General features: G+C 39.2%; 1 protein-coding gene across 1 annotated transcript in view; it reads left to right on the top strand.

Moving 5' to 3' along the window:
* The window catches only part of thsd7ba (thrombospondin, type I, domain containing 7Ba), a 531,947-nt gene that overhangs the window by 431,282 nt on the left and 74,325 nt on the right, over positions 1-26,340 (top strand). The window contains 2 exon segments of the mRNA XM_061918320.1: positions 24,657-24,790; positions 25,191-25,344. Coding sequence (XP_061774304.1) covers positions 24,657-24,790; positions 25,191-25,344 — 288 coding nt within the window.

The following is a 26,340-nucleotide window of genomic DNA, read 5'->3' as shown; positions in this document are numbered from 1 at the left end:
TCCAATCCAACCATGTTCGCTTGACCGCTTGACTGTCATCTTTCGGGAATGTAAACAATGAAACACCAGCTGTGTTTGTGTTGCTAAAGGCGGCCTCAATACACCGCTTCCCACCTACAGCTTTCTTCTTTGACGTCTCCATTATTCATTGAACAAATTGCAAAAGATTCAGCAACAGATGTCTAGAATACTGTGGAATTATGCGATAAAAACAGATGACTTCTAGCTGGGAACTGTGCTGGAACAAAATGTTTTCTACAATGCGTGACGTCACCATACTTTGGCGCGAAATTTAAAATTGTAATTTAGTAAACTAAAAAGGCCGTATCGGCATGTGTTGCAATGTTAATATATCATAATTGATATATAAACTATCAGACTGCGTGGTCGGTAGTAGTGGCTTTCAGTACCCCTCGTGTTTAAGGTGTGTTGCACCTTTTTCTAGTACTTGAATAATTGGAGTGGGAACTAATTCTAAAAGCAATTTTCACTCTGCCAATCATTTTCTAATATAGCCGGCATATTGTGCTTGGTAATTACTCACATGGTCGTCATTGTAAAGCCTGTGATCCCTCGCACTCTACCACGTGTGCCACCACAAATGAAAAGGCGAAAGGAAAATGTTTTGGTGACAACAGAGTGATAGCACCTAACAAAAAGGGAAGATTGTTGTTCACCACATGTTGGGTGCCACTCGCTTTTGACTCATCCAACTTTTTTTTTTAGCTCGTTTTGCAACCGTTTACCCCAGAGTCACACAACTTGGTATGTGACACATGCTAACGGTGAACATACTAGCGTTAGCATGCATGCTAACATTAGCATGCTAACTTGTGTGGCTTATTTTGCAACCGTCTACCCCAGAGTCATATAACTTGGTACGTGACACATGCTAACGGTGAACATGCTATCGTTAGCATGCTTGCTAACGTTAGCATGCTAACTTGAGTAGCTCATTTTGCAACCATTTACCCCACAGTCATGTAACTTGGTACGTGACACATGCTAACGGTGAACATGCTAACATTAGCATGCTAACTTGAGTAGCTCATTTTGCAACCGTTTAACCCAGAGTCATATAACTTGGTACGTGACACATGCTAACGGTGAACATACTAGCATTAGCATGCATGCTAACATTAGCATGCTAACTTGAGTAGCTCCTTTTGCAACCGTTTATCCCACAGTCACATGACTTGGTATGTGACACATGTTAACAGTGAACATGCTAACGTTAGCATGTATGCTAACATTAGCATGCTAACTTGAGTAGCTCATTTTGTAACCGTTTAACCCAGAGTCATATAACTTGGTATGTGACACATGCTAACGGTGAACATGCTAACGTTAGCATGTATGCTAACATTAGCATGCTAACTTGAGTAGCTCGTTTTGCAACCATTTACCCCACAGTCATATAACTTGGTATGTGACACATGCTAATGGCGAACATGCAAACATTGGCATGCTAACTTTTGTGGCTTATTTTGCAACCGTTTACCCCAGAGTCATATAACTTGGTGTGTGACACATGCTAACGGTGAACATGCTATCCTTAGCATGTATGCTAACATTAGCATGCTATTTGTTTTTGTGCATTCTGCATTCGTTTACCCCAGAGTCATATAACTTGGTATATGACACATGCTAACGGTGAACATGCTAATGTTTGCATGCTAACTTGTGTAGCTCATTTTGCAACCGTTTACCCCGGAGTCATATAACTTGGTACCTGACATTTCAACTATTAACATGTCAACATTAGCATGCTAACATTAGCATGCTAACTTTTTTAGCTCATTCTGCAACCGTTTACCCCAGAGTCATAGCACTTGGTATGTGACACATGTTAACTGTTAGCATGTCAACGCTAGTATTTAAGTTTTCGCCAACACATGCGCTACAACAGTGGTTTTCGCACACAATCCCAGCCCAAGTTGCGCAGTTCCTAGTGTTTCTGTTGTAGTTTGCAGGAGTGAAAGCCATCTGTCTGACGCCAGGTTCATTAACTGAGATGAGTGACATTTAAATAAATATATACTCATAAAAGTAAGTTTGCCTCATGTATTGTGTAGGAACACATGGTAAAAACAGCTGGCTTGTTATCAGCTAAAAAGAAAGATGTATCCCATCTGGTAAAACGATGATTGATGTTCTATGTCTCATTCCCAGAAGACGTTTTATCACCCCGCAACTATTTCTGTCCTTCTGTAACCGCAATAAAGCGTAAATAGTGCTGCACCAATTCACCAAAGTGTAATGGATGCCCTGAAAGAGCCATGCATTAATATGCTAATACCGCCATGACATCTCCGAGATCTTCAATCGTCCTCCAAGAACCGGTTCAGCCGCATTTAGAATCCATCTGGCCTGAGCTTGGGTCAGCAACTTTCCCACGGGAAAATCACCCAAGGGTTTAATTCTTGGATATATTTTTTAGCAATATTCCAGGTGGGTTTGCGGTACCTGCGTCAACATCGTCACCTTTTTGTGGAGGAGGAAGAGCGAAGAGGATTAAGATAATTGTCAGAATAATTTAATCCAAGTTATGTATTTAGGGAAAGTCCAAATAAAGGAGGAGGCATACAATCTTTCGGCGGAGCTGTACAGGAGTACAGCCCAGACTTCTCTCCTCAATTGAGCCAAATTTAATTTTGTCTCCGTTTAATTCGTTGCTTCTTGTCTTGTTTAATAGATCTCAAGGTATGTTGGGTTCATTGAGGTTTGCTAATTTTACTGGTTGTGGAAAGTCTTGAAAAGCCAAATTTTCTTGTTTTATTGGCAGATAATTTTACCCCTCTGTTTTGTGGCCAAAGGCAACACCTCTTTACGACCCCTTCCTTTAGAAACAGCTGTTGCCATGTAATCAGGGAAAGTCCAAATAAAAGACGAGGCATACGATCTTTCGCCGGAGCTGTACAGGAGTACATTTGGCTCCTCAATTGAGCCAAATTTAATTTTGTCTCCGTTTAATTCCTTGCTTCTTGTCTTGTTTAATAGATTTCAAGGTATGTTGGGTTCATTGAGGTTCGCGAATTTTACTTGTTTTGGAAAGTCTTGAAAAGTCAAATGTTCTTGTTTTATTGGCAGATCATTTTACTTAATTCAAGAAAAGTACCCCTCTGTTTTGTGGCCAGAGGCAGCACCTGTTTACGAGCCCCGTCCCTTAAAAACAGCTGTTGCCATGTAATCAGGGAAAGTCCAAATAAAAGAGGAGGCATACAATCTTTCGCCGGAGCTGCACAGGAGTACAGCCCAGACTTCTCTCCTCAATTGAGCCAAATGTATTTTTGTCTCCGTTTAATTCCTTGCTTCTTGTCTTGTTTAATAGATCTCAAGGTATGTTGGGTTCATTGAGGTTCGCTAATTTTACTTGTTTTGGAAAGTCTTGAAAAGCCAAATGTTCTTGTTCTATTGGCAGATCATTTTTCTTAGTTCAAGAAAAGTACTCCTCTTTTTTGTGGCCAAAGGCAACACCTGTTTATGACCCCCGTGCCTTAGAAACAGCTGTTGCCATGTATTCAGGGAAAGTCCAAATAAAAGAGGAAGCATACAATCTATCGCCGGAGCTGTACAGGAGTACAGCCCAGACCTCTCTCCTCAACTGAGCCAAATATAATTTTGTCTCCGTTTAATTCCTTGCCTCTTGTCTTGTTTAACAGATCTCAAAGTATGTAAGGTTCATTGACGTTCGCTAATTTGACTTGTTTTGGAAAGTCGTGAAAAGTCAAATGTTCTTGTTTTATTGGCAGATCATTTTGTTTAATTCAAGAAAAGTACCCCTCTGTTTTGTGGCCAAAGGCAGCACCTGTTTACGACCCCCGTACCTTAAAAACAGCTGTTGCCATGTAATCAGGGAAAGTCCAAATAAAAGAGGAAGCATACAACCTTTCGCTGGAGCTGTACAGGAGTACAGCCCAGACCTCTCTCCACAATTGAGCCAAATTTATATTTTCTCAGTTTAATTCCTTGCTTCTTGTCTTGTTTAATAGATCTCAAGGTATGTTGGGTTCATTGAGGTTCGCTAATTTTACTTGTTTTGGAAAGTCTTGAAAAGCCAAATTTTCTTGTTTTATTGGCAGATCATTTTACCCCTCTGTTTTGTGGCCAAAGGCAACACCTGTTTACAACCCCCATCCCTTAGAAACAGCTGTTGCCATGTATTCAGGGAAAGTCCAAATAAAAGAGGAAGCATACAATCTATTGCCGGAGCTGTACAGGAGTACAGCCCAGACCTCTCTCCTCAATTGAGCCAAATTTAATTTTCTCTCTGTTTAATTCCTTGCTTCTTGTCTTGTTTTATAGATTTCAAGGTATGTTGGGTTCATTGAGGTTCGCCAATTTTACTTGTTTTGGAAAGTCTTGAAAAGTCAAATGTTCTTGTTTTATTGGCAGATCATTTTACTTAATTCAAGAAAAGTACCCCTCTGTTTTGTGGCCAGAGGCAGCACCTGTTTACGAGCCCCGTCCCTTAAAAACAGCTGTTGCCATGTAATCAGGGAAAGTCCAAATAAAAGAGGAGGCATACAATCTTTTGCCGGAGCTGTACAGGAGTACAGCCCAGACTTCTCTCCTCAATTGAGCCAAATGTGTTTTTGTCTCTGTTTAATTCCTTGCTTCTTGTCTTGTTTAATTGATCTCAAGGTATGTTGGGTTCATTGAGGTTCGCTAATTTTACTTGTTTTGGAAAGTCTTGAAAAGCCAAATTTTCTTGTTCTATTGGCAGATCATTTTGCTTAGTTCAAGAAAAGTACCGCTCTGTTATGTGGCCAAAAGCAACACCTGTTTACGACCCCCTTCCTTTAGAAAAAGCTGTTGCCATGTAATCAGGGAAAGTCCAAATAAAAGAGGAGGCGTACAATCTTTCATCAGACGAAGGTGAGACTATATAAAGAGTACAGTCCATACGTCTCTCTTCAATTGAGCCAAATATAATTCTGTCTCTGTTTAATTCATTGCTTCTTGTCTTGTTTAATAGATGTCATCAGTGTTTGAACCTGACAATTACACTCTTGGTAGATTCGATGGAGGCTGTAGGGATGTTGACCAAAAAATACCTGTTCCTCAGCTGTGGTCTTCGCAGTCTTCACTTTTGAATTCTTCAACACGTCATTCTCTTGTCTCGGACTCGGTCCAGTCCCATGTCCTTTGGCATCCACCGGGGTTTCATCATCCCTCATGCTTGCCGTCTCACGTCTTGTGGCCTCCTGTCACCATGGATCACAGACCATGTGGTGTGACATCACCCAGTGTCTTTGTGAAACTTCACACCCTTGACATCAGACCGTACATCATTTGATATGACATGCCTTAAATTCATCCCCCCAAGTCCCAGAAAGATTAAAATTCTCCACCCAGCCAGATAAGTGCCAGGTGGAGAATTGTCAACCGTGGGGGCTTTCACACGAGGACATGCCACGACATGTACTAAAAAAAAAAAAAAGGATGTGAACCTTTGGATTTATTAATTGGTTGACTCTCCTGTGGCTGAAATAACCTCAAGCAAACGTTTTCTATAGTTCAAGAGTTGAACAATCTGAAATAAGTCTGCTCTGGCATTTTTTCCATAAAAGTCCGGTCTCATCACAATTAAAACTACAATCAATCAATGTTTACTTATCTAGACCTAAATCCAGAGTGTCTCAAAGGGCTGCAAAAGGCAGAACAACATCATCGGCTCAGATCCCACATCAGGGCAAGGAAAAACTCAACCCAATGGGACAATGAGTAACTTTGGAGGGGACCGCCGATGTGGGGACCCCATCTGGGCGACCGGTGTAATGGACGGTGAGTGGATCCAGCATAATATTGTGAGAGTCCAGTCCATAGTGGATCTAACATAATAGTAAGAGTCCAGTCCATCCTGGATCTAACATAATAGTAAGAGTCCAGTCCATAGTGGATCTATCATAATAGTGAGAGTCCAGTCCATAGTGGATCTAAAATAATAGTGAGAGTCCAGTCCATAGTGGATCCAACATAATAGTGAGAGTCCAGTCCATAGTGGATCTAACATAATAGTGAGAGTCCAATCCATAGTGGATCTCACATAATAGTGAGAGTGCAGTCCATAGTGGATCTAACATAATAGTGTGAGTCCAGTCCATAGTGGATCTAACGTAATAGTTTGAGTCCAGTCCATAGTGGATCTAACATAATAGTGAGAGTCCAGTCCATAGTGGACTAACATAATAGTGTGAGTCCAGTCCATAGTGGATCTAACATAATAGTGAGAGAGTCCAGTCCATAGTGGATCTAACATAATAGTGAGGGTCCAGTCCATAGTGGATCTAACATAATAGTGAGAGAGTCCAGTCCATAGTGGATCTTACATAATAGTAAGAGTCCAGTCCATAGTGGATCTTACATAATAGTAAAAGTCCAGTCCATAGTGGATCTAACATAATAGTGAGAGTCCAGTCCATAGTGGATCTAACATAATAGTGTGAGTCCAGTCCATAGTGGATCCGACATAATAGTGAGAGTCCAGTCCATAGTGGATTTAACACAATAGTGCGAGAGTCCAGTCCATAGTGGATCTAACATAATAGTGTGAGTCCAGTCCATAGGGAATCCAACATAATAGTGTGAGAGTCCAGTCCATAGTGGATCTTACATAATAGTGAGAGTCCAGTCCATAGTGGATCTAACATAATTGTGAGAGTCCAGTCCATAGTGGATCCAACACAATAGTGAGAGTCCAGTCCATAGTGGATCTAACATAATAGTGAGAGTCCAGTCCATAGTGGATCCAACATAATAGTGAGAGTCCAGTCCATAGTGGATCTAACACAATAGTGAGAGTCCAGTAAATAGTGGATCTACATAAAAGTGAGAGTCCAGTCCATAGTGGATTTAAAGGCTAGAGTATACAAATGAGTTTTAAAATGGGGCTTAAATGCTCCTCACTATTACCGAGAGGGCATTCCAGGGTACTGGAGCCCCAATAGAAAATGCCCTATAGCCCACAGACTTTCTTTGGGCTCTGGGAATCACCGGAGTTATTGAGTATTTCCTTGCCCTGAGGATGTTGTTGTTTTGTGCAGCCCTTTGAGACACTTGTGACTTAGGGCTATATAAGTAAACATTGATTGATTGATTGCTGGCTGCTGATCCGTCCAAATTTCCTCACAGAGTTGGAAACTTGTACTTGTTCCAAACCTTCTTGACCTTGTTTGGGAACCGACTTGGACTTTAATTGTGTCACTATTGACACACGGAGGAAATCTGTCGACAGTTTGTCTTTGTCCGAGCCGTGTATCGAGAAAGTATTCCCAACCCGGTTTCAAATTGGTAGCAAACATGGCGGCCTGTAGTCACTTGAGGGTTTTTTGGACCAATCCGAGAGAGTGTGGTCAGAGGATCTTCTAGACCAGGACCAGATGAGTCGCCCGCTGGCCTGTTCTAAAAATAGCTCAAATAGCAGCACTTACCAGTGAGCCGCCTCTATATTTTAAATTGTATTTATTTACTAGCAAGCTGGTCTCGCTTTGCTCGACATTTTTAATTCTAAGAGAGATAAAACTCAAATAGAATTTGAAAATCCAAGAAAATATTTGAAAGACTTGGTCTTCACTTGTTTAAATAAATTCATTTATTTTTTTACTTTTCTTCTTATAACTTTCAGAAAGACAATTTTAGAGAAAAAATTCAACCTTAAAAAGGATTTTAGGATTTTTAAACACATATACCTTTTTACCATTTAAATTCCTTCCTCTTCTTTCCTGACAATTTAAATCAATGTTCAAGTATTTTTTTTTTTAATAGTAAAGAATAATAAATAAATCTTCATTTAATCCTTCATTTTAGCTTCTGTTTTTTCGACGAAGAATATTTGTGAAATATTTTTTCAAACTTATTATGATTAAAATTCAAAAAAATGATTCTGGAAAATCTAGAAAATATTTAGAATCAAGTTTAAATCTTATTTCAAAGTCTTTTGAATTTCTTTTAAAATTTTTGCTCTGGAAAATCTAGAAGAAATAATGATTTGTCTTTGTTGGAAATATAGCTTGGTCCAATTTGTTATATATTCTAACAAAGTGCAGATTGGATTTTAACCTATTTAAAACATGTCATCAAATTTTAAAATTAATCTTAATCAGGAAAAATGACTAATGATGTTCCATTATTTTTATTATTTTTTTTTTTTTTTCAAAAGATCCGAATTAGCTAGTTTTTCTCTTCTTATTTCCGGTTGAATTTTGAATTTTAAAGAGTCGAAATCGAAAATAAACAGTGTTTCTAACTTTAATGTTATTTTTTTCCCAGTTTTCTCCTCTTTTAAACCGTTCTATTAAGTGTTTTTTTACATCATTTATTCTCTACAAAAAATCTTCCGTAAAAGTAAAGAAAATTTGCGATGGAATGAAGAAAATACCCATATTTTATATATATATAGATTTATTTATTAAAGGTAAATTGAGCAAATTGGCTATTTCTGGCAATTTATTGAAGTGTGTATCAAACTGGTAGCCCTTGGCATGAATCAGTACCCAAGAAGTAGCTCTTGCTTTCAAAATGATTGGTCAAAAGCCCTCGCATGACTACCGGGCGCCATGTTTGCTACCAACTTTGAAACCCAGTTGGCCATCCTCTCTGGTCTGTCTGCCTACAGCACCACTTGTGGCGAGGAGTTTTATTACACCATTTTTTCCGCCTCAAAGTGACTCATTATTGATACAACACTGTGGGGACTCTTTTTTTTTTTTTTTTTTTAAACCAGCAGCGAACATACACACACACCAAGTACGCTCCTTCATTACCTTCATCCAATATCAGTAATCGTCACGGAATTGCAGTACCGATAAAAACGCAGTTCAATATCGTCACCAAATGTTTTATATTCAGTCATGACTTTTTGAACGTTTCCAAAAAATGATTTCATTAAATATAACGGTGCCCTGTGGGTTATTTTGACCAAAGTTTGAGGTATTAAATTGTAGTTTAAGCCAACTTGACTTAGAAATGTTTAATTAAAACCGATGATTCCAGCTTGAAATCCATCTCAAATATGAAGTTAAATATTCAATCAAAAATATATTTTTTTTGGGATGGATGGAAGTGCACTTTCTGCAGGCTCACTTTCAGAATGAATGAAACATTATTTTACTTTATAAAAAATATTGATCTAACATAATAGTGTGAGAGTCCAGTCCATAGTAGATCTAACATAATAGTGAGAGTTCAGTCCATAGTGGATCTAACATAATAGTGTGAGAGTCCAGTCCATAGTGGATCTAACATAATAGTGTGAGTCCAGTCCATAGTGGATCTAACATAATAGTGAGAGTCCAGTCCATAGTGGATCTAACATAATAGTGAGAGTCCAGTCCATAGTGGATCTAACATAATAGTGAGAGTCCAGTCCATAGTGGATCTAACATAATAGTGAGAGTCCAGTCCATAGTGGATCTAACATAATAGTGAGAGTCCAGTCATAGTGGATCTAACATAATAGTGAGAGTCCAGTCCAAAGTGGATCTAACATAATAGTGAGAGTACAGTCCATAGTGGATCTAATATAATAGTGAGAGTCCAGTCCATAGTGGATCTAACATAATAGTGAGAGTCCAGTCCATAGTGGATCTAACATAATAGTGAGAGTCCAGTCCAAAGTGGATCTAACATAATAGTGAGAGTACAGTCCATAGTGGATCTAATATAATAGTGAGAGTCCAGTCCATAGTGGATCTAACATAATAGTGAGAGTCCAGTCCAAAGTGGATCTAACATAATAGTGAGAGTACAGTCCATAGTGGATCTAATATAATAGTGAGAGTCCAGTCCATAGTGGATCTAACATAATAGTGAGAGTCCAGTCCATAGTGGATCTAACATAATAGTGAGAGTCCAGTCCAAAGTGGATCTAACATAATAGTGAGAGTACAGTCCATAGTGGATCTAACATAATAGTGAGAGTCTAGTCCATAGTGGATCTAACATAATAGTGAGAGTCCAGTCCATAGTGGATCTAACATAATAATGTAAGAGTTCAGTCCATAGTGGATCTAACATAATAGTGTGAGAATCCAGTCCATAGTGGATCCAACATAATAATGTGAGAGTCCAGTCCATAGTGGATCTAACATAATAATGTGAGAGTTCAGTCCATAGTGGATCTAACATAATAGTGTGAGTCCAGTCCATAGTGGATCTAACATAATAGTGTGAGAGTCCAGTCCATAGTGGATCTAACATAACAGTGTGAGAGTCCAGTCCATAGTGGATCTAACATAATAGTGTGAGAGTCCAGTCCATAGTGGATCTAACATAATAGTGTGAGAGTCCAGTCCATAGTGGATCTAACATAATAGTGAGAGAGTCCAGTCCATAGTGGAGCTAACATAATAGTGAGAGTCCAGTCCATAGTGGATCTAAAGAAGTTGCTGTATTACAAGCGAGCATTATTATACAGGACTGCAGTGCCTGGAAGAGGTCAAGTCAAAAAAAATGAGGGACTCCGAACTCAGAGGAGCCAAACCACAGTCTTGTATTCATTCTTTCTCTGTCTGGGTGTGTGTTAATTCAGGAGAATAAAAGTTTGTGTGTAATGACCGGGAAGACAACAGATGTATACCATTACTTATAGGTCGATGTTAAAGATAAACTTGGAGTCTTTTTTCCAGGATAGAGCTATCATGTTTTTATTCCGAAGTCTGAATGTATTGCCTCTTCTTATTTATTACGGACTCAACCATTATTTACTTAAACCTGGTGGTTCACTTTCTCCAAGTTGAATATAAACATTCACCATACGTAGAACATAATATGAGTTGATTAATCCACTCACAAGTAAACATCTAAGAACTCAACTGTTAATAATGTAAATGCCCCTAAAATTGATGTTTAGCTTCGCTGGCTTTAAATATATTTTCCGGGTGATGATTTCTCAAGTTGATTCTCATTATTCCAGAGTGGGTACACTTGGGAAAACACTCGAAACGAAGGCTGCGCTATAGTACGCAGACCTCCGCCAAAGAGTTTATGTTTTCGCCAGGGTTCGTTCGTCAAAACAAGCAACAAAACTCAAAAACCTCTGGATGGAACAATGAAATGTTTATGAAAGGTCCATAAAAAATATTTTCTGATCTGCTACGATTACAAAGCTCATGCATGCTTCCTCATTTTCTCCCCTTTTCTTTACACACCCCACTGGTCCCGTGGTGTGTAGAGGATTACTGGAGGTGTAGTTTATGTTTATACGGCCAATGCAAAAGCGGCAGAAAAACACTACAATCACTGAGTTTTCGTTTCATACCGTAAGACATCACGGCATAATTGTGATGTATTTGAAACCGCAATACCGTGAAATAGATAGATGGAAAGACAGATGTTATTATTCTCGTGGGGGAATTTCAGGTTTTCAGCACAATTCGGGTTCAAGGCTAGACAAACATTGTACAGGGAGACAGAACAGGAATGCTGACGAGGCTCCCAATTACGGCACCCCTTAAAACAGGGGTAGGGAACTTTTGATGACTGCATCTGGCTCTCGGATAAATCTGAGCTGACTTTGCTTAACACGATAAGTAACGAATCATTCCACTTGTAATCACAGTGTTAAAAATAACGTTCAAAATATAAAACATTCTCATGCTTTTTTATGTTCAACAAGTCGCCGTAATGGTAAGAAGTTATTTATTCATCATTTGTTAGTGTGGGGCTTGCCCTCCTGGGGGTTTTTCAGACCACCAAACATCGACATGACAGCCTGATTCAGGGTTACAATATTGTTTTATTTTTCAATAGGTCTCTTAGTTGCTTTCCAGCAATTGTCTTTTTCCTCTTTCGTTCTCGCTCGCGCTCTGGCTCCAGCCCCAACCCCGTCTCTCCTCCTGGCTGCTGCTTACAAACAGAGTGACAGGTGCGTAGATGGCCCAGCTGGGCCTTGTTATCTAATCACCTGTCGCTCTGTTTATAAGCAGCAGCCAGGAGGAGAGACGGGGTTGGGGCTGGGCCATCTACGCACCTGTCGCTGATTTCAAGGCCGATCCTGGCAACACCCCGCTTCGCTGCAGGCCCGCAGGCCACGCCCCCTCCACAGTTAGCTTCAGAATAACAATGTTATTACAAAGAATGAGAGACCTACTATACTCCAGAAATGTTGGTTTTACTTAAAAATGCACGTGTTTAGTTGTGTTCAGTGTTAAAAAATATATTTTATGGCTCTTACGGAAATACATTTTAAAATATTTGGCTTTTTTGGCTCTCTCAGCCAAAAAGATTCCCGACCACTGCCTTAAAATGTCGGTAAAAGGGGAACACTCGGAGGGTGGGGGTTTGGGTGGGTCTATCACGACCCTAAAAGGGACAAGCGGTAGTAAATGGATGGATGGATGGCATTTAAACCAGTGTGGGTGGCACTTGGAGCAGGTGGGGGTTTGGGTGGGGCCACCGCGACCCCAAAAGGGACAAGCGGTAGAAAATGGATGGATGGATGGATGGCATTTAAACCAGTGTGGGTGGCACTTGGAGCAGGTGGGTAAAGCGTCTTGCACAAGGACACAACGGCAGTGACTAGGACGGCGGAAGCAGGGATCGAACCTGGAATCCTCCAGTTGCTGGCATGGCCACTCTACCTGCAGCCTTGTGGCTGCGTGGGCGTGCTGCGCCCAGCTCCAGCGTGCTGCAACCGTTTCCGCGCCGTGACAATTTTTTTTTTGTTAAAATCAAGTCAATAATGCCTTTTTTTTTGGGGGGCGGTAGCCTTTATTTAGAAAAGTATCGAAAAGTATCGAAACACATCTTGAGACAAGAAAAGACCCGACTCCATCCTAGGCTGCCCACTAGCTCTGGGCCAATGTCGGATACATGTTCAGGAAAAAGCAGACCCGATTGAAAAGTAAAAAAAGAAACTTGAAAACAAGAAGGAAACATGAAGAACAGAAAAGGACACAAGTCCTGCAACGACAGCAGCAAGCCCCTCAACATAATGTAAACAACAACATGTTTCATTTTAATGATCATGTTTGCTGGCAACATATGTTGCTGCATTCTGGCTCACGTCGCCATCTTCACATTTCTTCATTGGTCCAGAGTTTAGCAGCAGCAATGGCCGCCGCACAGCTGTTGCAACCAACTGCCGCCGTTTAAAACTCTTTTTTTTTTCCCCACAATGCCGCTCGAATCTGACTTAGCATCAGTTCTTTGCGGTCGGTAGAAAAACACACACAAATACTGCATCATCCTGCAAAGTAGTGTTTTTTACATTTAGCCACCACGTCACTCATTGGCGCTGATTTCCGATATTATCATTCATCATTTTATGACATTAAATGGAATAAATTCATGTTTGTCCTCAAAATTCTACACACAATACCCCGTAATGACAATGTAAAATGTTTTTTTTTAATTTGTTACAACATTATTATTCACAATGTAAAAATGTGTTGTTATGTAATTTTTCACAAAATCGTAATAAATAAAACACTATGAAATAACAACAATACCCCGTAATGACAATGTCAAAGTTTTAAAAAAAAATTTTCCACAAAATTATGAAAAATAAAATAATAAGAAAAAATGTGAGATTTTTCACAAAATCATAATAAATTCAACACTAAGAAATAACAACAATACCCCATAATAACGATGTAAAGTTTTTTTTCCACAAAATTATGAAAAATAAAACAATAAAAAAAATTTGAGATACTTTCCGGATGCACGGTATCACGTCGCTGTTGATAGAGCCACCAAACAGATCTTGAGTGATATCGCTGATTCATCAACGCGTACATTTTATTTCATTACAGCCTTGGTCCAAAATGAAATAAATTAATTTTATCCTCAAAATTCTACACACAATACCCCATAATGACAATGTATTTTTTTTATTTAATTTTTTTTCATAAAATTATAAAAAATAGAACACTAAGAAATAACGTGAGATACTTTCCGGATGCACTGTATCACGTCGCTGTTGAAAGATCCGCCAAACAGATCTTGAGTGATATCGCTGATTCATCAACACGTACATTTTATTTCATTACGGCCTTAATCCAAAATGGAATAAATTAGATTCATCCTCAAAATTCTACACACAATACCCCATAATGACAATGTATTTTTTTATTTAAAAAAATTTCACAAAATTATAAAAAATAAAACACTAATAAATAACGTGTGATACTTTCCGGATGCACTGTATCACATCGCTGTTGAGAGAGCCACCAAACAGATCTTGAGTGATATCGCTGATTCATCAACACGTACATTTTATTTCATTACAGCCTTGGTCCAAAATGGAATAAATTAATTTTATCCTCAAAATTCTACACACAATACCCCATAATGACAATGTCTTTTTTTATTTATTTATTTTTTTTCATAAAATATAAAAAATAAAACACTAAGAAATAATGTGACATACTTTCCGGATGCACTGTATCACATCGCTGTTGAGAGAGCCACCAAACAGATCTTGAGTGATATCACTGATTCATTAACGCATACATTTTATTTCATTACAGCCTTGTTCCAAAATAGAATAAATTCATGTTTGTCCTCAAAATTCTACACACAATACACCATAATGACAATGTATTTTTTTATTTTTCATTTTTTTCACAAAATTATCAAAAAAAAAACAATAAGAAAAAATATGAGATACTTTCCGGATGCACTGTATCACATCGCTGTTGATAGAGCCACCAAACAGTTCTTGAGTGATATCACTGATTCATCAACATGTACATTTTATTTCATTACAGCCTTGGGCCAAAATGAAATAAATTAATTTCTGTCCTCAAAATTCTACACACAATACCCCATAATGACAATGTAAAGTTTTTTATTTTTTATTTTTTCACAAAATTATAAAAAATAAAACACTAAGAAATAACGTGAGATACTTTCCAGATGCACGGTATTACGTCGCTGTTGAGAGAGCCGCCAAACAGATGTTGAATGATGTCGCTGATTTCGGATACTATCATTCATCAACGCGTACATTTTATTACAATATAGCCTTGGTCCAAAATGGATTAAATTCATTTTTGTCCTCAAAATTCTACACACAATACCCCATAATGACAATGTAAAAGTTATTTTTGTTTGTTTTTTTCCCAACAAAATAAAAATAAATAAAAGACTAACAAATAACGTGAGATACTTTCCGGATGCACGGTATCACGTCGCTGTTGGGAGAGCCACCAAACAGATCTTGAGTGATATCGCTGATTTCGGATACTATCATTCATCAAAGCGTAAATTTTGTTTCATTACAGCCTTGGTCCAAAATGGAATAAATTCATGTTTGTCCTCAAAATTCTACACACAATACCCCATAATGACAATGTAGAATTTTTTTTTTTGTTTGTTTGTTTTTTCCCACAAAATGATGAAAAGTAAAACAATAAAAAAATAACGTGAGATACTTTCCAGATGCACTGTATCACGTCACTGTTGAGAGAGCCACCAAACAGATCTTTAGTGATATCGCTGATTTTGGATACTATCATTCATCAATGAGTAAATTTTTTTTCATTACAGCCTTGTTCCAAAATGGAATAAATTCATTATTATCCTCAAAATTCTACACACAATACCCCATAATGACAATGTAGAAGGTTTTTTGGGTTTGTTTGTTTTTTTCCCACAAAATGATGAAAAATAAAACAATAAAAAAATAATGTGAGATACTTTCGGGATGCACTGTATCACATTGCTGTTTTGAAATCGCTGATTTCAAAATATTATCATTCATCAACGCTTTAAATTTTGTTTCATTACAGCCTTGTTCCAAAATGGATAAAATTCATTTTTATCCTCAAAATTCTACACACAATACCCCATAATGACAATTTAAAAGGTTATATTTTTTTTATTTAGGTTTTTTTTCCACAAAATTATGAAGAATAAAACAATAAGAAAAAATGTGCGATACTTTCCAGATGCACTGTATCACGTCGCTGTTGAGAGAGCCGCCTAACAGATCTTGAGTGAGGCAAAGTGCATTGTTAACGGCAGTTTGCGGGCTCATTAGCTGCTTAGTGGCAGCTTATTAAACATACCTCGTGTTTGGCTTCAGATCATTAAGGAGGCTCATGTGTCTTTGTCTTCAAAGACATTGCTGGAAGAACTCATGGTGGTTTTATTTTGCTGTGTGAAAGTGAAGAACGCCCACATTGCTCTGTTGCAAGGTTTGTACCAGATGACAGCACTATTGTTCAGGATCATTTTTAAACATGTGGCCCGGGGATATGTTGATGTTGACTCAGGATGATTATTGAATTTAAATGAGAGACAAAGCACCTGCAACAGCAAAAAAGGGTTGAGAAGATTTATTTTGAAATTACACCTTGTTGTTGTTTCCATCTGTACGTTGAAATGGGGATTTAATTAAGGAGGAACTTGCCTATCATTTACTATCCTTATGTAAGACAATATATTGTTCTTTTTGTTGCAATATATTGCAAATCGTAAATAAAAGCCAGCAAAAGTCAACTAACAATGAGGCCAAAGGAAGTCGATCTATTCTATAAACCGTTCTAAAAGACAATTAAAAGTGTTTTGTATTATTGCACAAATACATCACAACGTTCGCTTTTCCCTTCAACAACAACACCACTAATCATATACATATGATTTTATATATATATATATATATATATATATATATATATATATATATATATATATATATATATATATATATGTATATATGTACATATAAATGTATACAAACATATACATATATACACACATATATACATATAAATGTATAAATACAAATATGTGTACTTATGTGTATGTGTATATATATATATATATATATATATATATATATATACTATATACATGTACATATAAATGTATACATACATTTACATATATACAGACATATATATATGAACATATATATATTTATATATATACAGAGAAATATATACAAATTATATATCTATATGTATGTATGTATGTATGTATGTGTATATAAGTATATACATGTATACGTATATATGTATATATATGTATATATATATATGCATATATTTACATATACATGTATACGTATATATATACATATATACGTATACATGTATATACATATATACACATACATACATACATACATACATACATATAGATATATAATTTGTATATATTTCTCTGTATATATATAAATATATATATATGTTTATATATATATATATGTTCGTATATATGTATGTATACATTTATATGTACATGTATATCATATATATATATATATATATATATATATATATATATATATATATATATATATACAGTTCTCTGTTGTTGTTTATTCTCTTTTTTTCAAAACCCTATTTTTATGGCAAAAAAATATATATATATGCATTTTCTTTTCCCGAATAAAAGTCGATAAAAGTAATTGAAGCCATAAATTGGTCAATAATTCTAACATTGATTTAAACCAATATTATTTTTGGAGAAATTACAGTTAAATAAAAACAAACAAACACATCCATTCAGATCTGAAAGGGTCCTACTAATAAAAATGTCAAAAATAAGTATTGCATATATATATATATATATATATATATATATATGTATATAAAGCTCTTCGGGTAAATTCCTACCATATTTGACGTCACCAAAGAGAAAAAAACCTCACAAATGGGGCGAATTCCAAACTGCTCATTTCCCAGAAGTCTAAAGGAAGGCAAGATTATTTTATAAACATCTCCACAGTGCCTAAACAGTTGTATTTCTATTATCCGGAACTTATGCACACACCAAAGCCGCTACCAATAGGTAAGAAAAGTTCGCATACCCGCTCCCCTCTCAGCTTCGGCACCAGAATAAATCCTGCTGCTGTGCACCTTTCTAATGTGAGCTCTTAGACTTGAGGCAAAACTCTCCACTTCTGTCCCTTCAGGCCACCTCAACTAACGGTCATATTGTTCTTTTCTTCCCTTTCCCAACCTCTGGCTTGTCATGCACTGCTAATACGGACATCCCCGCAGGCACAGGTCAGTCCCACTCACTCTGCACCCCAGCTCTGCTGGAGCTAACTAACCCAGACCAGATGCATGAAAAACTCCGTGCAGCTCGCACACGTTCCTGTGCATGCCCCCCCCTGCACTCGCTCTTCCATTCAGGGAAAGAAACAATAGTTTCCATCACTCGGGAAGAGAGGATTTATGTGGAGTCCGTTCGGGTAATACGCAGAAGGAGCCAGACTGACATTTTTTAAACAATACTTAAGCTGTGATGGATGCTGAAGAGGCAGTCAGGATTTTTAGTGACTTTATATCGTCCTTGTGTGTTTATACCACCGGGGTACAAACATCCACTAAAACCAAAGCATCGTTGATACCGTATATTAAGGCTCTTAATCTTTCATTCGATTCAGAATCAATTCTCGATTCAAAATCAATACTTTTTTTAATACAGATACAAATAAGTATCCAACACTTATCTTTTCTAAAGTAAAACTGTATAGTAGATATAATCATTTACATCATCCATCCATCCATTTTCTACCGCTTATTCCCTTTCGGGGTCGCGGGGGGCGCTGGCGCCTATCTCAGCTACAATCGGGCGGAAGGCGGGGTACACCCTGGACAAGTCGCCGCCTCATCGCAGGGCCAACACAGATAGACAGACAACATTCACACTCACATTCACACACTAGGGCCTAATTTAGTGTTGCTAATCAACCTATCCCCAGGTGCATGTCTTTGGAAGTGGGAGGAAGCCGGAGTACCCGGAGGGAACCCACGCATTCACGGGGAGAACATGCAAACTCCACACAGAAAGATCCCGAGCCTGGATTTGAACCCAGGACTGCAGGAACTTCGTATTGTGAGGCAGATGCACTAACCCCTCTGCCACCGTGAAGCCCCAATATGATATGTCTGAGTGGCTGGAAAAGACGGATGATAATATATATATATATATATATATATATATATATATATATATATATATATATATATATATATATATATATATATATATATATATATATATATATATATATATATTAGGGGTGGGCAAATTAGTGCGTTAATTATGAGTTAACTCATCAATCTATTAACGCCGACAATTATTTTATCGCACATTTGCGTATGTTGTTTACATGCTTTTATTTTGTTAACGCCTTTTATTAACAAGATGGCGTCGCCCGGCGTGGAGGGGCTCTTGGTAAAGATGGAACATTTGGCAAAAATACCGGACAATTCTGCAAATTTCCTGGCTGGCTTACAGCGTGGTCACTCCGGGATCACTTACGACCGCCAGACAATTCTGGATGTGGATAGATCGGGCCGTTTTGGACTGAATGAGGCGTGCTTGCTAGACCGGCTAGCTAGCATGGGAATACTTTGCCGGCTACATCCAGCGGCCTGTGAAGCAGCGGAGTATATGTGTTGTCTGTCTATTTATGAATAATGCAGACCAGGAGTGTTGGCTGAGTTCTTAACGTTTGCTTTCAGAGCGTGCATATCACAACATACAAGATGTCGTCATGGCGACACAACCTATACATGCTCGTCACTCCTGTTGCATGCTGGGTAGGGTAGTTCTTTTTTTCCCTGGCTCATAACATCACAATATAGTACCATGTATATGATGCCTTCAGTTTATCAAAGCACCAAGCAAACAATCGGAAAATTCCCCTCATATCAATTCCTAGATATGGTCATAATTATTTTAAGTGCACTACGCAGAATAAACACAACATTATTAATATTGCTACTACGGATAATTTGATCCAAAATTCCCTAAAACAGCCCACTACCTATAATATAGGTTTTTTAAACATAAGATCCCTGATAAAAAAAAATGTTTCTGCTGTTACCTCAGAAATTGCCTGTTCAGATGTTATGATTGTGACTCAGAGATTTGTATGTAGATTATATTTATTTTCCATAACAAACAGGATAACTTAAATACCCTGGCAGTGGCAATAAGCTTAAATGTTTGTATTTACATTTTTGGAGTTGATTTTCATCAAATATGCTATTTAACTGCTACTGTTTAACAAGGACTGATTTAAATTGTGTTTGCACAACAAATGTTTTGGCGCTTTTGTTCATGTTGGAGAATATTCCAATAAAGGTGCACTACACACTACTTTTGAATTCATTATTGGGCTTTGTGTATACAATGCAGTTAATCGCGATTAATCAGAGAAATAGTGCGATTAACTTCGATTAAAATTTTTAATCGTTGCCCTAATATATATATCAATCAATCAATCAATGTTTACTTATATAGCCCTAAATCACTAGTGTCTCAAAGGGCTACACAAACCACTACGACATCCTCGGTAGGCCCACATAAGGGCAAGGAAAACTCACACCCAGTGGGACGTCGGTGACAATGATGACTATGAGAACATGATACTGTGATACTGATGATACTGATGACTATGAGAACATATGAGAACATGATACTGTGAAAGATCAATCCATAATGGATCCAACACTGTTGCGAGAGTCCAGTCCAAAGCGGATCCAACACAGCAGCGAGAGTCCCGTTCGCAGCGGAGCCAGTAGGAAACCATCCCAAGCGGAGGCTGATCAGCAGCGCATAGATGTCCCCAGCCGATATACAGGCGAGCAGTACATGGCCACCGGATCGGACCGGACTCCCTCCACAAAGGAGGGTGGGACATAGAAGAAAAAGAAGAGAAACGGCAGATCAACTGGTCTAAAAAGGGAGTCTATTTAAAGGCTAGAGTATAAAAATGAGTTTTAAGGTGAGACTTAAATGCTATATATATATATATATATATATATATATATATATATATATATATATATACTGTATATATATGTATGTATATATATATATATATCTGCAATGAGGTGGCAACGTGTCCAGGGTGTACGTCGCCTTCCGCCCGATTGTAGTTGAGACAGGCACCAGCGCCCCCCGCGACCCTAAAAGGGATTAAGCGGTAGGAAATCGATGGGTAGTTGGTTGTATATATATATATATATATATATATATATATATATATATATATATATTTATTTTTATTTTATTTAATTTTTTTCTAAATCGATTTTGGGATTTTTTTAATCATTTTTTAATCCATTTTGAATTTGATATTTAATTGATTAAGAATCGTTACGAATAAATTCGAAAACCTTTTTTTTTTTTTTTTTTTTTTTTTTTTTTTTTTTTACACTCGTACATTGTATAGATTTTTTTTAACCTGTAGGGCTGCCCTCAAGTTCTTCTTCCTGAGGGTGTGTCAGTTTTCTAACTTCAGCTGTAGTTGTATATATATATATCTACATATATATATATATATACATACATACATACAAATATAATTTTTTATTTTTTATTTTATTTTTTTAAATTATTTTAATGCCTACATTAACTTGAGATGTATTTGTATATTATGAGGTTGTTTTAAAAAAAAATGTGTTTGTTTTATGCCCTTTGTTAAAGAAAACATAATTTATACGACAAAAACACACACTATATTTTTTTTAATAGAGTCCATGGAACGTGCCAAACAAAACAATTAGCTGCAGCCCCCAAAGGGGCCCCGGGGGGGGCCGCACTTTGGGCACCCTGGTTGTGTCTAACAGGAACGCTTCATAGAAAGAGAAAATGAAGCCAAGGATGTGCACATTCCCACCTGATATTGTGTCCCCTCACATGTATTTGAGAAGCTCTTCTGCATTCCTGCGCCCCGCCCGGGTATTGTGGGACTGGCCTTGGCGTCTGCATGATTCCCCGCTAAATACATGGTGATGGTTCCCCGCGTGCAGTGTGCACATAGCGGAAAGTAGTCTATTTCCATGTTGACAGTGTGCAATTGCGTGCTGCCACAGAAGTGTTGGAGCAGGCAGGAGGAGCCCATTTGCCAGTTTACCCAGCAGGGGCATCTGCAGGGACAGATGGGCGATGATGAGGGTGTATAATGGGCATCTGTGCGGCCTGGAGGGGAGGCCAGGCTCTATAGTCATCCCTCTCCACTTCACACACACACACACACACACACACCTGCTTGTGCAAGTGTTCTCCGTAGTCTACCTTGCACTGCAGCCGACTGCTCCGTGGTTAGAGAGTCGACACGTTTACGGGAGCGTGGCGCTGGCTGTTGGCTTTGTTGCGTCAACACAGCAGAGTTGGCGGTTCCAGCGGGCTGAGAGTGAATAAAGCTATCATGGAGACTGTTTCACCCTCGCCCCGGAGGGCCTTTCACTGCGATCATCCATTTAACACACATCCACCGTGTCGCTCTCGTACCGTGCACCCCAACTCACTGCGGTGGGAGCGAAGCATATTTCCACTTGTCGGCTGGAACGCCACTTTTCTAGAAAGCTAAGGACCACTCTAAGGTTGTCCTGATACCAATATTTTGGTACCGGTACCAAACCATATTTTGATAAGTTTCAATACTTTTCAAGGGGGACCACAAAAACATTATAATAATACATTATATATATATATATATATATACATATATATATATCCAGTGTGTGTGTGTGTTTTGGCAATGCTTACTTAATGGGGATTTTGCTCTGTTTACACACCTCTAGGGGTCCTCTGACGGTATGGGGACCAAAAAACATGTCCCCTAAAGGGAAACCTTTTTAAATGATAGTCAGATCCATTCTGAAAATGCCCAAGTGAGGTTTAAGCTTTGGCCCATAAAACATGTAGGGTTTAGGTTATGGTTGAAATGTGTGTGAATTATGCAAAATGATTTAGATTTGGTCCCCATGAACCATATTAACTCTTCTTCCCCAGGGTCCCCAGTAAGTCTGATCAGCACATTACTTCATCAATCCAGAGATTTAAAGACGTGTATGAGCTAACTGGACAGTGGCCATTTTATCTCTTTTTTTTATGCCTCCACAACCTGTAGAAAGGGTGGTCCCCACAAGTTCTGATCAAGTGTGTGTGTGTGTGTGTGTGTGTGTGTGTGTGTGTGTGTGTGTGTGTGTGTGTGTGTGTGTGTGTGTTCTGACAATGCTTACTTAATGGGGACATCGCTCTGCTTACACCGTCACCTTTCGGGGACTTCTGACGGTATGGCGACCAAAAAACACGTCCCCTAAAGGGAAACCTTTTTAAATGATAGTCAGATCCATTCTAAAGATGCCTAAGTGAGTTTTAAGCTTTGGCCCATAAAACATGTAGGGTTAGGGCTAACCCTAACACTTACAAATTTGTGTGAATTATGCTAAATTATTTGAATTTGGTCCTCATAAACCATATTAGCTATTTTTCACCAGGGTCCCCAGTAAGAACGATCAGCACATTACTTCATCAATCCAGAGATTTAAAGACGTGTATGAGCTAACTGGACAGTGGACATTTTATCTCTTTCTTTTATGCCTCCACAACCTGTAGAAAGGGTGGTCCCCACAAGTTCTGATCAAGTGTCTGTGTGTGTGTGTGTGTGTGTGTGTGTGTGTGTGTGTGTCTGTGTGTGTGTGTGTGTGTGTGTGTGTGTGTGTGTGTGTGTGTGTGCGTGTGCGCGTGCGCGTGCGCGTGCGCGTGCGTGTGTGTGTGTGTGTGTGTTCTGGCAATGCTGACTTAATGGGGACATCGCTCTGCTTACACAGTCACCTTTCGGGGACTTCTGACGGTATGGGGTCCAAAAACCAGGTCCCCTAAAGGGAAATCTTTTTAAATGATAGTCAGATCCATTCTAAAGATGCGTAAGTGAAATTTAAGCTTTGGCCCATAAAAAATGTAGGGTTAGGGCTAACCCTAACACTTACAAATTTGTGTGAATTATGCTAAATTATTTAAATTTGGTCTTCATAAACCATATTAGCAAATTTTCCCCAGGGTCCCCAGTAAGAACGATCAGCACATTACTTCATCAATCCAGAGATTTAAAGACGCGTATGAGCTAACTGGACAGTGACCATTTTATCTCTTTTTTTTATGCCTCCACAACCTGTAGAAAAGGTGGTCCCCACAAGTTCTGATCAAGTGTGTGTGTGTGTGTTCTGACAATGCTGACTTAATGGGGACATCGCTCTGCTTACACAGTCACCTTTCAGGGACTTCTGACGGTATGGGGTCCAAAAACCAGGTCCCCTAAAGGGAAACCTTTTTAAATGATAGTCAGATCCATTCTAAAGATGCCTAAGTGAGTTTTAAGCTTTGGCCCATAAAATATTTAGGGTTAGGGTTATGGTTAACCCTAACCCTAACACTTACACAGGGGCGGTATAGCTCGGTTGGTAGAGCGGCCGTGCCAGCTACTGGAGGGTTGCAGGTTCGATTCCCGCTTCCGCCATCCTAGTCACTGTGATTGTGTCCTTGAGCAAGACACTTTACCCACCTGCTCCCAGTGCCACCCACACTGGTGTAAATGTAAAAATTAGATATTGGGTTTCACTATGTAAAGCGCTTTGAGTCACTAGAGAAAAAGTGCTATATAAATATAATTCACTTCACTTCACACATTCGTGTGAATAATGCAAAATTATCTAAATTTGGTCCCCATGAACTATATTAACTCTTTTTCCTCAGGGTCCCCAGTTAGAATGATCAGCACATTACTTCAACAATCCAGAGATTTAAAGACGTGTATGAGCTAACTGAGCAGTGGCCATTTTACCTACCTTTTTTATGCCTCATCAACCTATAGAAAGGGTGGTCCCCACAAGTCATGATGAAAAACTTGGTCCTCATTCCAAATGATAACCAGTATGTGTGTGTATGTGTGTGTTCAGGTCAACGAAGCCGTGCCATGCCACAGTGAATGCAGCCAGTACGTGTGGAGAATCGAGCCCTGGTCCATTTGTACCATCAACACGGTGGGCAACTCGCCATCCTGTGGGGAGGGTGTCCAAAGCCGCAAGATCAGGTCAGTGAGCTTGGCGGAGAGCTAGCGTGGAAACACTCGCCAGGGGAGGGGGTGGATGACCTGGCCTCGGTCCCGACACTTGCAACGCCAGGAGAAAACATTCTGACCAAGAGTATTGCTTTTCTAATGAGTGCCACTTAAAATGGCCAAAACAGTGGAGCGGTGATCCAGTCCGACAGTGTGCACAGATGTTGGTGTTGGACTACGAACAATTAGCAATGGTAGTGTTAGGCTTCTGAAGTCTTTTTCACACGACTAGAACTAGAAATATCCTTTGTTGTATCCGAGGTTGACTTTACCGTGACTTAAGGACAGGTGTTTGTAGATATATTCTGAACTTGCAGAAAGCCCTCGTTAGGAGTTCCCCGGGAGACTAGTTATGCATCTGCTGTTCCGCCAGGTGTGTGAAAAAGGGAACGAGCGGCGAGGTCAACACGGTGGAGGACAGTCTATGTGATCAGGAAGAAATGCCACCCAGAGCTCAGGTCTGCTTCCTGGCCTGCCACCACGACTGTGTTGTATCACCCTGGGGACCTTGGAGCCCCTGCCCGTTGGTAAGAAACTAATGACTGTTTTGAATGGATACCAGGTTTTCCATGCATGATCCATCCATCCATCCATCCATCTTCTTCCACTTATCCGAGGTCGGTCCGCTGGGGAAGCAGCCTAAGCAGAAAAGCCCAGACTTTCCTCTCCCCAGCCACTTCGTCCAGCTCTTGCCGGGGGATCTCGAGGCGTTCCCAGGCCAGCCGGCAGACGTTGTCTCCCTAACGTGTCCTGGGTCTTCCCCGTGGCCTCGTACCGGTTGGACGTGACCTAAACACTCTCACCCTTCCTTAGAAGGGTGAGAAGCTCTTCCTTAGCTCTTTCTTAGAACATTCCTTCTGGATGTTCTAAGGGAGAGCCCGCCACCCGGCGGAGGAAACTCATTTTGGCCTCTTGAACCCATGATCTCATCCTTTCGGTCATAACCCAAAGCTCATGACCATAGGTGAGGATGGGAAAGTAGATTGACCGGTAAATTGAGAGCTTTGCCTTCCAGCTCAGCTCCTTCTTCACCACAACGGAATGATACAGCGTCCGCATTATTGAAGACGCCACACCGATCTGCCTGTCGATCTCACGATCCACTCTTCCCTCACTCGTGAACAAGACTCCGAGGTACATGAACTCCTCCACTTGGGGCAGGGTCACCTCCCCATCCCGGAGATGGCACTCCACCCTTTTTCCGGTAGAGAACCATGGACTCGGAATTGGAGGTGCAGATTCTCATCCCAGTCGCTTCACACTCGGCTGCAAACCGATCCAGTGAGAGCTGAAGATCCTGGCCGGATAAATCAATCAATCAATCAATGTTTATTTATATAGCCCTAAATCACAAATGTCTCAAAGGACTGCACAAACCATTACGACTACAACATCCTCGGAAGAACCCACAAAAGGGCAAGGAAAACTCACACCCAGTGGGCAGGGAGAATTCACATCCAGTGGGACGCCAGTGACAATGCTGACTATGAGAAACCTTGGAGAGGACCTCAGATGTGGGCAAC

The sequence above is a fragment of the Nerophis ophidion genome, linkage group LG13 (genome assembly GCF_033978795.1).
Source record: "Nerophis ophidion isolate RoL-2023_Sa linkage group LG13, RoL_Noph_v1.0, whole genome shotgun sequence".
NCBI classification, from domain to species: Eukaryota; Metazoa; Chordata; class Actinopteri; order Syngnathiformes; family Syngnathidae; genus Nerophis; species Nerophis ophidion.
The sequence above is the reverse complement of the archived record's forward strand: the minus strand, read 5'-3'. Positions and strand labels throughout refer to the sequence as shown.